Source organism: Anarrhichthys ocellatus, unplaced genomic scaffold, assembly GCF_004355925.1.
Source record: "Anarrhichthys ocellatus isolate YVR2014 unplaced genomic scaffold, GSC_Weel_1.0 scaffold1, whole genome shotgun sequence".
NCBI classification, from domain to species: Eukaryota; Metazoa; Chordata; class Actinopteri; order Perciformes; family Anarhichadidae; genus Anarrhichthys; species Anarrhichthys ocellatus.
Genome location: NW_022280031.1, coordinates 11,018,958 through 11,034,073, shown reverse-complemented (window position 1 = coordinate 11,034,073; position 15,116 = coordinate 11,018,958). Strand labels below are relative to the sequence as shown.

Genomic DNA, 15,116 nt, shown 5'->3' with positions numbered 1-15,116 from the left:
CATCCTATGAAACGGTATCAGATCTGAAACACTATTGATGTTGGACCTAAGTGAAACTAATACAAAAATAGAACTGACAATTCGTTTTTTATTCAAAACGTGTGCAGCATTTTATCTCTATTATTAACATGCTATATAATGAGAGCATGGGTAAAAATCTATAATAGAACTATATATTTTCACATAAAAATACAACAAATATTCAACACATAACAATATCCCTTGCTTTTTTATTCTTATTGACATGTATATGATACTAAAACATATATTATTGTTAAGCTATTATACTTTCATAAAGAAAAGATATTTTTACAGATTTACATGCACTTATCTTTTTTCTGTGTTGTTATATTGACTTGTTTTTCCTTGGCATCACTAACTGCCTAGTTTTCTCTCTCAGGTGAGCAGCCATGGCTAACCTGCAGCAGGAATACCCTGAGGTCCTTCTGGGGATCCTGGAGGAACTGGCCAATATGCGCCAATGGCTGACCTTCCAGGATCTTTGTCGTATGGTCAGCACCCGCTTTGACCTGGAGCACCTTATCGAGCTCAGGAGTCTGCTGTTTGCTGCTGCCAGCCAGGACCCCTGTTTCCCAGCTACTCTCTTCAGAGATCGTGTTTCCACAAGAGGCCAGGGGCTTTCACCCATAGGCGTCGCTGCTGACATTGTAACTATCTTCAATCTTATTCAGATGACGGGTGGCTCCCCTGATGACAGCCAACCAATCAGAGCGCAGATGGTCCTCCCCATCGACCAATCCCCTTGCCCCAGTCTGCCTGGAATACACCAACTAAACAGTTCTGGTCGAGAAAGAGCCCGAGCCCACTCTGACTCCAGTGGCTGGCCTATCGATCAGCACTTTCTGTTTCCGAGATCTAATTACTCTGCCCACAAGCGAGCAAGTCTTCCCCCCGATCCCATCTCACTTGTGTCCTCCCCTCCAATCAGGGCGAGGGCTGTCTCTTTCGACTTGCCTCACACCACACTTTTGTACCCTAGTGGCCAAATCCCCAACGAGGTCATGAAGAATATCTACCTGCCTTTGGAGACGGACAGTGAGTCTAGTGGAGATTCTGTGCCCATGGAGGTGTTTGAAGATGAACAGGGATCGTCTGTCGACCAGAAGAGAAACATCTTTAAGAAGGACTTTCATAACCAGCCACCTCTAATACCCCAGTTGACTGTTAACAGTGAGTCTCCCAGTCCTAACAAGGTTCAAAAAGGCTTCGACAATCACAGCTTTGAAACCATCCCGAATCCTTACCCATCACCAGCAGCAGTCAACCAATCGCCAGAGCCAGAGCAGAGGGCTAAACACGAGAGCCTTAATGATCTACAGGACTCAACTTACTTCGGGCCGCGGCCAGTCCCAGAGTGGTCCCCCCGGCACCTTCAACCTCCGAGGACCAAGAGGCCCATCTGGAGCAACAAGAGTCACAGTCTAGAGGACCGGATAGGCCTGGGCAGCATTGGAATGGGGATGGAATCACAAGGGGGGCAATTTCCAAGACGATCAACCCCTGCTATCAGCAGATTGGGGGGGTCCATAGGAGGCGAGATTGGGGATAGTGGAGGCAATGGAGTCAAAGCTCAAGGAACCCAGACAGACCCACCAGACACCCGGTGCCTCCGTAGCCTTGTCCACGCTGACCGCTTCTCCTTCATGACCTCATTAGACGACCCTGACATTGGTGAGGATGACATCAGTGCCATCTTTCGTTTCTTAGATGACATAAGCATGTGTGGTTCCACGGGAGTCTTGCACCCCAGCGATGGATCAGGGGCCATTAACCAGGACAGCCACGAGGCCAGACGTGGCCGCCTAGGTCAACTCCAAAGGCTTTTCCACTCTCTGGAAAGCAGTGATGATGGGCTCAAGGCCGGCGTCTGTAAGCTGCTGCTCCGTATGAGCCAGATAGAAAGACAACTGGATTCACTGAATGATGTAAAGGCTGAGATTTCCCAGGTACTGTCTGCTCTGCAGCGGCTGGATGAAAAGATCCAGCAGCCTATCAGCGTTGATGGACAAGGCACCGGTGGGCGATGGCTGGAGCCTCTCAGCGGTGTCTCCTCTTTCATGAGCCACCCTATAACCCCTTCTGAGTCATCAGAGCCTCAGCCTCTGTCTGTGTCTGAGCATCTGTTTCCAGGGACCAGCACTAGTAGTCTGGACTGGAACCGGTGGAATACTTCCGTGGAGCAACCAGAAAGCATTAACGGTCAGGCTGATTCAAAGGGGGGGAAAGAAGGGAAGAAGGATGCATCATCTCGTCGTGCCTCCAAAACCCAGCTTGAAGAGAAAAATCTGTCTGATTCGAAACAGCTGAATGTTTCTAATTCTGCAAGAGACTGGAAAGTGTCATTCTCCAAAAGTAAAGGTGGCAAATCTTCACATGAAAAGGTAGACTAATTTTACTGTGCACAGTGTATTCTATTTACAATGATATATGAAGAAATAACTGTTAGATGAGAGATGAGTGTCAGCAACAGTAATCCATTTTGAAGGCAAAAGTACAAATCCTCACACCATGCGTATAACGTGCGACCACAAAATATGTTTGGCCTGAAGCTTGTGGTCTGCTGTGTAGACTGTGATTTAGTGGTCAGTTGACAAAAATTTAAACCTTTACAATGAACACTTAAGTTGTTTACTGTTATATGCAAAACAATTACAAAGAAGCAGTTGTTGGCAGTGAAAATCCCAATAAAAAGTGAGAATGACATAAAAGACACAAAATAGTGCAGAAAGAATCAAATACATTTTTGTATAATACAGTCTATATAAAATCTGTGTTTGGCCCATTTTCCTTATAGGCAGATCAGTCTGACAGCACGACTAACCTAATCTCCAAAAAGTCCTCCAGCCTGGTGGAACAAGTGTTTAACTCGTCCCTGTTCCGCCACAAAGACAGCAGTCTGACTGGTGGGCTTAACTCTGGGAAGATCCTGGACCCCAGACTGTCTGAGGGGAGGGGAAGGCCCATATGGACTGTAGACCACAGAGAGGCACGAATCTCCCCTTTGGATTTACAGGTAAGATTTGTTGACTTTGAAAGGGCTACATTAGTTAAAAACATTGAATCCAATTATGTTTCCCAGCATATCTTTTCTATAAAGTCGTTGGTTTTAGTCTATAAATGAGTAAATGTGATATGTTTTCCTAATTGATAGATTCATTTTTTTTATATCATCCAAGTTCAAGAAAAGTGGGGTTAGTAAAATACAATTATTGTCATGTGATAGCACATCGCAAATTAACGATTCATAGCAGGAAAGACCAATTTCCTTTAACATCTTAGATTAGGATTTGTATTTAATCTATGTGAGTGTATAACTGCTCTAATAATCTTTAAATGGCATCATGTTACTCAGACCCAGGAGTCTCTGAATCCCAACAACATGGAGTTCTGGATGGATGACATTTACACTCCAGGCTATGATGCTCTACTCAGGCGTAAAGAGGCTGACCTCCGCCGGGCCAAGGTCTGCAAGCTGCTTGCACTCATTGCGTCTGCAGTGGTTATTATTCTCATCATTGTCATTCCCATTTGCACCATAAGGACATGAAGACCTTTACAGCCCACATTGTTGCCTGCCAGATATGTGCTGTATAGGAGCTTGCACGCCATTCTCATGGAGATAAGTTGCTGACTGACACTAAGACTATAAAGCTGGATTGGCGATCAGTTAACATTCAGTAACTCCTTAGAGTTCTCTGCATGCAGCACCATTATTTATGACTTCGGAAAAACAGGAAGATTCGAACTGTATCTTACTGTAGCTTACTCCCTTGTGCAGTCACAACACATTGTAAATAATCTCCCATGTTACATTTTTTCCCCCTTAAATGATTTTTGTTCTTAATCATTTCAGATGGCTGCAAAAGGAAGCATTTAAGTATGAATGTTTTACATAATTGTCAAATATCTCTGAGAGGATATGTTAAAACTAGTAATACTGAGCCAATGCAAATTGTCAGTTTCTTTTTCGTCTCATTTTGCCTGCTCTTTCTGAGTAACAACACTTTTACAAATGCATTGTGAATCTGCTTCAGCCTTGAGCACTGCCTGACTTTTTTGCCACCTCAGGGCTTATTCCCCTTCTATGTAAGAAAAGAGTTTCATCACTACATAAGAGTTTTACATCCTCTGTTCATAAATAGTAATGGATTCTCTCGACAGGAGCGTTTCTGCTTTCTTTTAGGTTGAATACTCTTGTCCTTTCCTTACACAACAAAATATAGTGCTCAAACAAGTTTAAGTCAATTCAAAATAATATTTTTATAAAGTTCCTCCTACTTAATCCACTCATGGATGTGTTTGCGTTGGAGTGTTTACCAAGTTTCAGGTTTCAAAACCCGGAAGGTAAAAAAAATGTGTTGTTGTTGAAGCAGTGAAGGAAAGAGGGAGCCTTTTCCAGTAAACACTCTCTGAGTGGGAGATTCCACTTGTAATTCAATTGATGGGATGTTTGAAGTGCACCTATGCACATTATCCTATCACTATACTCACTTGGCCAGAGCTCTTCCACATACCTGCAGGCTCACTTAGCACCAACAGATTATTCTGGCGTCCTTTTAACAGTTGATGAAAATAGTCTTGCTAGTTGTGTGACATTCCATTTTGTAAAAAGCATCCTGTTAACTCGGTAGACATTATATTAAAATCGACTCTTGGTGCCAGACTGTGGGGGGGTTGACACAAAATCATGCACACTTTTAAAATATGATTAAATTCAACCTAATATGTCCACTGTAAAAAACTACATTTGCAGAGTTTGTAATGTAAGGCTGTAATGCAATACAATGTGCATTATAGAGTGGTCACAATAAGAGGCACACTTCACAATACTGTACGTGTAATCTATTACAATTCTATCTGTCATCAAATAGTGAAATTCAACACCGACACTATCTCAATAATAAAAAGGGCAAATGTATTGGATTGTATCATGTTTTCTAGGTGTTGATGTTCTACTTTCTTAGATATGGATGATTTTGTTTCTGTTGAACAATAGATAAGCACTTTTTCCCTTGATACACCAAAGTGGACAGAAACTAACGTGCATTAAAATGCTTGTTTTCTTTACCTGTATCCAGACCCTTACACTTTGCTTTGCTTTGTGTGCACAGCTATGCAAAGGATGTATAGATGATGTGTTCTGCTAGCACGCATCCTCCTAAGTAGATGTATATCTGCCAAGTGTTCCCCATGAGGCTGTTTGTGGATCCATTACCCTTCCAATGGTGCCACTGAGGAGGCCTAAGCCTTACTCAGCACGAGCTGCCGGTGCTTCCTCTGAAACTTCGTTGCATAAGAGCCTGGTGATACTTTTTTCATTCCTCAGATGCACTTGTGAAATTTGGACCTTGCTGTAGCCTATTATTCATGCACCTTCTAGACAGACATCTATAAATCTGTGAACTCATTATTCAGGTAAACACTCTGTCTTAAAAACTGCTTGTGAATTAAAGAAAATGTTACGTTGACCTTTGTTGCCTGTCTGAAGAAACTCGGCAAAGTGGTAACATACCTTTTACAATATGTTCGATCTGATAAATAATACGTTTGCACTATGTTATAAACATACATTTAAGAGCAACTGCTCTGTTTTGCAAAATTAATTATTTCCCTTTTTTCCTCTTGGCGTTGCTCTTGATGCCAGAATACAGATTAATGCAGAAAGTAGTAATAGTCCACTCAGTTTAGGAAGGGTGATTGATGTAAAGAGAGAATTCAGTCAGTTAAATGATCTGTGACTGGAGGAAATGTACATATAGAAATAAATAATTGACTAAGACAGAGACTGCATATTGACTGACAGATCCCATTATCCCAAATCACCTCTAATGGACATACGATATTTACAACACACACGCACTCACAATGTTCTGTGGACAAGTGTGACGCTAAATCCGCCTGCCAATGCATTTTAAAAACACAAGCACACACACATCAGTTATAGTCTATTTTTTTAAATTCTAATGTGTTATGGAAGCACACATGTAAGTTGTTTGCAATTGATTTTGTGTGTATGTGTGTGTGTGTGTGTGTGTGTGTGTGTGTGTGTGTGTGTGTGAGAGAGATACCCTCATTAAATGTTTAAAAACCTACAGAGTAACTCCAAGCACAGCTAACTTTAACACCGATTTTTTCAGAGATCCTGAAATGGTTGTTGTCTTTCTATGCAGTAAATAAAGAGCTACACTGGGTCATTATAAACAATGTCATGTATTATGTATCTCCCTGATGTCTTCCTCTAATGTATGGAGGACAGGAGGACATCAGAATTCTTAAAATAGTTATAGCGGTTCAGTCATTCATAATTAATTGAACAATTGAAAGACAGATTAATAAAGAAAAAATCTACTTTGATAACTAAATCAATGTTTGATTTAAAAAATACTCTAGTTCATGAATTGATAATGAACTGGAAAATAGAAAGATCAATTCCTATTTATTTATTTATTTATTTGTATTATGTTAACAAAACCAATGGGTCAAATTGAAATGAAAGTTGTATGATGGCATAATATTGATAGATAACCTACATATTTTCTAAATAGACCTACATATTGACTCTGTAATATATACATTTTTAAAATGTTGTATTTAATTTATGTTCATATAGTACAGCAAAATTTCAGATAATAATGCTTTTTAAGAAGTATTTCTATGACTCATATAATATATATTCTTTTTGATATTACACATACATCACGTTATGACATTCTAGCGAATTGACTCCAGGGGATGATTGGATTCCTGTTTTAGGAACCAGAGGACACTAATCGCCACAACCCCCTGCAGTTACAACTCTGATTGTATGGGGGCGATAGAGCGCTACAACTTCCGCCAAACAGCCCACGAAGAAGAAAACCGGCGCTGATTTTAAACTTTGAGCAAGAATGTGAAAACTTTATCAAATAGGTGTGGCTCTGCTGTTGTTGGTGTGGGAACCAACCACATAACCTTTGCTTTAAACATTGGACGTTATTACGTTACATGTCAGCCACACTATCATCGGAAAAACATTGCACAGGTAAGTGTTTTGTTATTTCTTTGGACCAACGGAACGATAGTTAGCTAGCGTTAAGTCAACACAAACTTGCTAACGTTACTGTTAGCATGCCGATAGCGTCATTTTAGGTGCAGTAACGTTAACGTTAAACCTATCGTAACATTAACTTGGCTAACAAGCTTGAGTTGTTTCGCAAACAGTCATGGCGAACACAAGGAGCTGTCATGAAGATACGTTAACGTTGTTTTTCTTCAGCACTATAGCTAATGTAAGCATTTTTTTTATTTCATGGTTAACCTACCGACATGAAATGTAGTGTCAGTACCACTAACTGGCTAATTCAACGGGCCAATAAGTAGGGTAACATTTACTGGCATTATTATTAAACTCTCCCATCTCTCCCTACTAATGTAAGTAGCTGCATGCAGTAACACACGATGGAGTCGTCTGTGGTGAACTTGCACAACCAGTTCCAGAGTCTGAGAGCCCAGGTGGACGGTCTGAATGAGGGCATTGAACCACGTAAGTTATTTCCACACTTGGTTTTGGTATTTGCCACCTCCTTTAGAAGGCTGTCAGAGCTTAAGTACTTGTGTAACGTTGGTGTAGTTAAGCTTGTCTGCTATGGCATTGTGCTAACGTTAGTAGCAGTGATATTGGGTGCATTATTTTTTATCCCATACAGTTAGTTGGTGCAAATTCAGGAAAGTATAGAGCCTTTGCAACTAAAGGTTAGCAGAGCCAGGACTACAGACTTGCTGTGGGAATTGTTGGTGCACCACATGTCACAAATGGGGGTTGAAATAGCTATTGGGGTGGAGTTAAAAATTTCCATTTCAATAGTCCAGATAATGCAATTCATTTCCATTGTAACTAACAGGAAAGCACTGTCACTCATTTGTTCACTTTACTGTCCTTTTGTCCTCTCTCTTCAGGTAATTTACATCATTGCCACTGCAATTGCATTTTGGAGGCTTATCACACATAACCACCACAGAAAAAAATGTATATTATTGCACAGTAGCAATACAACAATCTCCTCTTCTATTGTCTATTTACAGAGTTCCTCCAGATGGCAGTTAACTTTGAGGAGTGCCGTAAGAAGTGGATGCTAGCAGGTGAGGAGCTGGTTTCCTGTAAAGAAGTGCTGACAAAAGCAGAGACCGAGAGAGGAGCCTTGGAGGTCAAGCTAAAGCATGCCCGCAACCAGGTGGATGTGGAGATCCGCCGGCGGCAGAAGGCGGAGGCAGTTCATGAGAAGCTGGTTGGTACAACACTAGTTAGGAGTCTTGTACATCTGTGTGGTTGCTATTGGAATATATAGGAAGTTAGAAAAAGGAAAATATAGAAATTAATTTCATCTTGCGAGGGACTCATTGCATGGGTGGAGTATGGTCTCAAAAACATATAAAATGCAGTCTGCTGACAACAAACCCGATAAAGATCCATGTCAGTCGCAAGACGTTGGTCATTTTAAATAAGTTATGTATGTATTACTTTTGAAGGGTACTATTTTATATCTTTTTGAGACAATATTCTACCCATGCTTAGTCCTTCACAAGATGGACTAAGCACAGCACACCAGAATAATCCAAATAGCACCTGTATGTGATCCCCACAAACATCCAGCGTCGCTTCTACTCCATTGTCTGGTTTGTGGTTGTAACAGGAACGTCAGCTCCAGCTGATCCGGGAGCTGCTGATATCGGAGAACAACGGTAACAGTGTCTACCTGAGTGAGGAGCAGCGCTCCGCCCTGGCCTTCCTCAGTGCTCACTCACAGACAGCACAGGCTGCTAAGAGCAACCTCAACTCCAGTCGAAGGTCAGATCCTCCTCCTGTGGTTGTGAAACAGCTACTGATAAGACAACAATGATGATTCAGGTGTTCATCGAACCACATCCTCCCATCCTTGTTTGAACTTTCACGTATAATACGGGAACTTTATTGGTTCACTTTGTGAAGTTAGTGAATGCACTGTCCGCCATATGTAAAATATGAATTCTTATATTAAAGCCTTGTATAACTCACCAGAGTATTGTGTTGTATTCCGACGAGCCTTCCACTTCCGACAGGAAGATTAAGTGCTGACATGAATCTATTTTACAGGTTAACTATCATTGATGAATCAGCTTCTTTGATGTCAGACATCAGCTATGACCAAACGGACGACTCTCTGGTATTTTTGAACTATTTTCTTAAACGTGTCACTGTATATTTTATGAGAACTTCTGATTTCAGATACAACCGCATTCATTTAGTTAAGTTCATTAAGTGCTATGGTTTGTGTGTCCTCTTAACCTGCAGGACTGGGATTCCGCCGCGATGAAGACTGTGCGACTGCGGAAACGCCAGAAACGAGTGAGTTTTTATCATGTATTTTGAAAGACTGCCTCCTAGGTGTAAAGGCAGTCAGTGGTTTTGATTCATGCTGTTTTACTACACATCAGCACAACTTTGTCCTGCTATTTGGTGTACAGTCTTCAGCGGCCAATCCATAAAACGTGTTTTTGAAAGTTACTGTACATTTTAATCTGCAGCGTTCCTCCAGAAAACTCTCTGAGGTTCCTCCACTGGCAATGAAGAAACCTCGCTCCACTGGACGAACAACAGAAAGGGTAATGCTGACCTCCTCTAAAGCTAAATGTACTATAGAACACTAACACTTGAAAAAAAAAAAGTCTGTGAAACAGCTTTGGGTGATTAAGTCTCTTTTTATTTAAATGGAAGACAACTTAAATGTCTATCGAGTGAAAGTAAACCTCACTATTGTTTTTTCCAAAGCAACTCAGATGTCAGTTTGGTTGAAAAAAGCAATTAATATATTTTTTTTAAATATATGATTCAGATGAATGAGTCTATAGTGACAAAGACCACCATCACTGTCCCGATGAACGGTGGTGCTGTCGAGGCCGTCTCCACCATTGAAGCTGTTCCTTACTGGACGCGCAGCAGAAAGAGCGGTGAGAATCTTCTAGATCTTCTGTATGGTTTCTCTTTACGGGACCTTTCGAACAAAAACAACAAAATTAATAGACTATAAAACCAATATATGCTCGAATCATTTTTTGACTTTCTTCACTGGTTTGGTGATGTTACCAACATGTGATTGTGCCTACAGTTGCTCCAGCATGGGGTGATACTACCACTACTGACCAATCTGAGACCGCAAGTGAGGCTCCAAGCATACCAGTCTCCACTTTACCAGCCCAGCTCCGAACCCCCAGACCTAATGGAGGAGGAAAGAAGCACCAGTTCACCCCCAAAACAGTAAGACTGTCTACCTATTGTTTTGTCTGCATCCACACTAACGGCTTGTTCACCATTCTTGAAGTACCACCACTCACCTTGGGCACTGCGTTCCTTCTCTAAATAAGGTGATCAAGTCTGAGTTCTGCGTACCATGTGGAAGAAGAACAAAGTTTGGCAAGATGTACCTTCGGTGCCAGGATTGTAAGGTTGTGAGCCATCCAGAGTGTCGTGACTACTGTCCCCTGCCCTGCAATCCGCCAGCCGTTGGCACTCCCATCATGACCGCAGAGGTACATACATGGCATGTTTAAACATTAATTTGTATTACGATAATGTTTAGATTAATTCTATGTAATTTGTGTGCAGAGCACCTTGGCTGACTTTGCTCCAGCCACCTCCCCAAAGATCCCAGCGATGGTTATCTACTGTATTAAGGAGATTGAACACAGAGGCCTACATGAGGTGAGACAGACTTTATTGAAGTCCTTGTTTACTTGTCACCTTCACGTTATGCTCTGAGCCGTTCCCCCTGGGCAGTTACAATACATAGTACTTTGTAATTGGTTATCTCATTCAGCGGTGCGGTATGACAAGCAGTCAGACAATGAGAGCTGTTTATCTTTCTCTTCGCCCCAGGTTGGCCTGTACAGAGTCTCTGGCCAAGAGCGCATGGTGAAAGAGCTGAAGGAGAAGCTGATTAGAGGAAAGACTCTGCCGCCACTCCACAAAGTGGATGACATTAACGTCATTGCAGGTGTCCTCAAAGACTTCCTCAGAAACCTCCCAGAGCCACTGCTGACCTTCCACCTCAACAAGGTTTTCATGGAAGCAGCTGGTGAGTCTTTAGGACTTAGAAACAGTCTGTTTACGCAACATTATTCTTTCAAGAACAAGCATTTACATTAGTTGAATTAAAGAGCTATTAAATGACTGGTTTTAATGTTGTTGTTTTTGTAGAAATCCAGGATGATGGCAACAGTCTCGCCATGCTGTATCAGACCATCAGTGAGCTGCCTCCACCCAACCGAGACACTCTGGCCTGCCTTATGATCCATCTGCAAAAGTAATTGTCGTTATATTTCAGTAGCTCTATGAAGCCCTTTTGTTTTATCCTGTTTTTACTCCCATCTGTTTGGCACTGCCTTCCACCCATTAGATCGCAGTAGCAACTACTTGTAAGCCTGAAGGACTTTTATCCAAAACGTGTACGGTTTTAGTCACGGGTGAGCAAGCTTGTTGCAACCTCCTACATCTCTTTAGTTCACACTGAAATGTTCTGCCCTTGTCCTCCTTCCAGGGTCTCTGAATGTGTGGATACCAAGATGGATGTGAACAACCTGGCCCGGGTGTTTGGCCCTACTCTTGTGGGTCATGCTGTTCCCGACCCAGACCCTATGACCATCCTGCATGACACAAACCGACAACCACGGGTAAAGTGAATGACGATACACAAATGGATGTGTGTGCTTTTGTTTACGTCAACATCAGTGTTTCTGTTCATTTTTTTTCTCTTTCTAGGTTGTAGAGCGCATGCTTAGTATTCCAGCAAACTACTGGGGCCAGTTTGCTTATCCAGATAATACCGGCATGGACAATGCTCACCACACCGAAACTCCAGACTTCAAAGGTGAATCACTGGAAAGGGATTACCAAGAGTAAAAGTTTCTTAAAAATTAATAATTTAAGAGTGAGACAATGTGTTCTACTTTATTTTAAAGACCGGTTTGTAAATAGTGCACATGAAATGACAGATAAAAGATCAACACCAACCTTTTCACCTTTTTAAGGATTAAAACTGGCTCAATGCTCACTCAGCATCTTAAGTTGAAATAAACAACTGTTTGTGTTTTTCTCTAATGTATCTGTAGTGAGCATATTGGGACCACTGACCACTCCAGAGCACCAGATGATGGCCAAAACACCCTCCTCCAGCTCGCTGTCTCAGCGCATGAAGCAGACCCTCTCCAGCACCACGATGTAAGCTCACTCATACCTCACACAAACAGGGCTCTACCTCGCATCCAGCGCAGTGAAAATAGCATTGCTAGTTTCAGAGCCATGCAGTTGTAATCTTCCCGCCCAGCGCCCTCATTGTAGAAGTAGCAAATGTACATGCACCCATGGCCGTGTTGGTCTCAGAATGAGGCGGGGTCGGGTGCATTACTGGGGCGTTGCTATCTTGAGGCAGCAGAAAGCGGTTCAGCATTGACCAACAAACAAATCAGGTCTAAAGTCAATGGTGCAGTATTTTCCTGCTGTTTAAAAGGGTCCATTGGCTGGTTCACTCCTCTGCTTGTTACACAGGCACACACTCCTCAGTTGGATAGGTTATCGGTGCCTCAGCATTAGAATCCAGTGGTGTAGGGTAGTAGTAGGGTTGTTTCTGACTCGTGTGATCCAAGATTTATTTTTTTATCAATGCCAAATTTTATCAAACAAAACATTCAGCGTAAATCCTTGTTTGCTGGCGTTTAGTCTTTTAAGCGGGTGCAGGTGCACCTGGCTGAGGCATACACCAATGTCTCGTGTAAACAGCTGCACAGTAGATATCAGGGGTCTGGTTTAATGTAAAAGAATCTCCCAAACGTTAACTCTGCATGGGGAAATGCAGGTTGAACATTGGGCTCTTATTAGAAGAGCAGTTCAGAAGCCTCGGTCAAGATCCAACTCTGATACAGCTTCAACGTTTTGCAGATTTGAGCATCGTGTCACATACACAATCAATGCTCCTCATACATTTCAAGCGTTGAGCTAAGTCAATGATCAACAGTCAAATGAAGCAAACCGAGTTGTCCACATATAAAGATTGGATTCCTGTTTTTACCCCCCCCCCCCCCCCCCCCGACACCCCTATCCTTAGATTTGGGAGCAAGAGCAAAGCATCAGCCGCCTCTCACCGCCAGGGAAACTTCTTCGCCTCTCCACAGCTGAAGTAATGGTGAAGGAGAAAATATTCCTCTTCAATATTCACCCATATTGTATTTCTGGGTTGCTTACTGCAATAACTGAAGATATATTCGTAACACATAATCGTGTGAGAAAACTACTGTGCAATTTTAGCATGTAACAATTTTATTACCGAGTTTTTAAAAAAAAAAATTTTATACAAGACATTCTAACCTGATTTCTTTGAAAAGATTACTGCTTGAGTGTTTGTTTTTATATCTTTGATTACTAATGATTTATTATTGACCAAAACTGTGGCGACGTCTGTATGATTGTAAGCGGTTTGAAGGCTTTGACCATGCAACCATCCAAAAATTATTTAAGGATCATATGCTCTGCTTTGTGTTCAAAAGCTCTGCATCCACAGGTGTTGGTCTGTCTTTGAACCTGTGGTTGTAACCACAGCGACAGGGGTGCTCGACCACGCGTGAAATACACATCTGCATTTGACAAAGAGGAAAGAAATTGTATTATTGGCCAGTGTCTCTTTGTCTCTTGGCATTGGTTGCCTTATCATTGTCCTGAAACTGACACATTTATTTTGTTTTAACATTTTGTTTTATATTTGTTGATTGTGCGCTATGATGTATATGAATCATGTCAATTTATACACCAACAATCCTGCAATGTAAACCCTGATACTGAATGGGAACAATATTGCCTTTTGCACCGTCTATGTAACAATGGGGAGTCTACCTGGGAGTGCACGCCACTAGAGGCTGCTGTTGCACCACTTTTGATAGGCAAGCCATAACTAATGAAGATAATCTACTGCATGTTCTGCACACAACCAGTGAGTATTACTGACACTCATTACAATCAACAGATCATTGGAAACACTAAGTTATTGCTGCGATGTAGGACAGTTCAGCGAAGATGTATCTCCATCACAAGCCAGAGGTCTGAGACGCTTTCTGTGTGGTCGTCACAAAATACAACCTGGAGCTTCTTTAATCTAGGAATAAAACAGATTTTATTATAACAGTTACATCTCCAGCAATGCACAAGAAGTGCCTTTTCCTCTGAGGACATTTTCTCTCTGCTGCCATGCTTTTAGAAGCTCCAAGTTTTAGCGCGATGATGACATTACTGATACGAGTATTAGTTATTTAGAGGAGAAATATTTATGTTGACAACAGCTGATTATCAGTATTTAGTCATTAAAGCAAATCTAACCATGTTTTGTTTGGCGGTTTAAAAAGAAAATGTGCATCGCCGGAGATTGTGGGACTCAAGTATAACTACACTGCTTTTTTACATTGTTGTACATTTATTTCATTATATGGATCTATTGTCTAATGATGTAGTTACCAAAGATTGGATTGAATGTTAACCTTCATTTCTTTGTCTTTGCTCCAATAAGATCACACAAAAGTCAATTGTTGAGCTAAAAATAAAACATCAAAGGCTAATTCTTTTGTCTTGGTGGGTGTTGTTCATGCATGAGCTGGGCATGTGGGGTGAGGACCCCTGCTGAAATCATGTGAGGCATACACGTATGATGTGTGGCTTTTGTTACCAGTAATTGAACCTAAAAACCCCTCTTACACCTGGAAATGGATTATTGTTACCGTATTAACAATAAGTGTGTTATTAATGTCTACTTCACGCGGCCTGAAACCTCCTCGTCTTCATCTTTCTGGTGGAAATTGGATGTCGGCCGTTGTTATTCAAGATCTTCAGTGAAGGAGCAAAGCACGGCTGATGTGGCACTGAATGATAATGTAATTTGGCTCATTGTTCCAATAGTCATTACAGCTATTTCAATAATCTATTGGGCTGAGTGGGCAGGCGATGAGGTCCAACATTATTATGAATTAAAGTGGGGACCATTTATACATTGTATAGTTATTCCATTAACAGTTACTTTGGAGAGTGCTAAGCCAGGCTGAACCCA

The 15,116-nt window shown here is 41.6% G+C and overlaps 2 protein-coding genes across 3 annotated transcripts; both read left to right on the top strand.

The window, feature by feature from the left end:
* Positions 1-410: 410 nt before the first annotated feature.
* LOC116386587 (major intrinsically disordered Notch2-binding receptor 1-like) lies at positions 411-5,172 on the top strand. Its single transcript, XM_031852947.1, has 3 exons — positions 411-2,402; positions 2,816-3,034; positions 3,374-5,172. Exons 1-3 carry the CDS (start codon positions 411-413, stop codon positions 3,566-3,568), a joined length of 2,406 nt encoding a protein of 801 aa, XP_031708807.1. The 3' UTR covers positions 3,569-5,172.
* Positions 5,173-6,873: 1,701 nt separating this feature from the next.
* Positions 6,874-14,682, top strand: LOC116384825 (rac GTPase-activating protein 1-like). 2 transcript variants are annotated; one of them, XM_031849793.1, is made up of 17 exons: positions 6,874-7,042; positions 7,440-7,543; positions 8,083-8,285; positions 8,691-8,845; positions 9,131-9,200; positions 9,329-9,382; positions 9,562-9,639; positions 9,870-9,984; positions 10,143-10,291; positions 10,399-10,563; positions 10,640-10,735; positions 10,910-11,108; positions 11,231-11,336; positions 11,571-11,703; positions 11,792-11,900; positions 12,142-12,250; positions 13,134-14,682. In XM_031849793.1, exons 2-17 carry the CDS (start codon positions 7,459-7,461, stop codon positions 13,207-13,209), a joined length of 1,902 nt encoding a protein of 633 aa, XP_031705653.1. In that variant the 5' UTR covers positions 6,874-7,042; positions 7,440-7,458; the 3' UTR covers positions 13,210-14,682. The 2 variants fall into 2 exon arrangements, with proteins under 2 accessions (XP_031705653.1, XP_031705660.1); XM_031849800.1 differs by having other exon boundaries at positions 7,437-7,543.
* Positions 14,683-15,116: the final 434 nt, after the last annotated feature.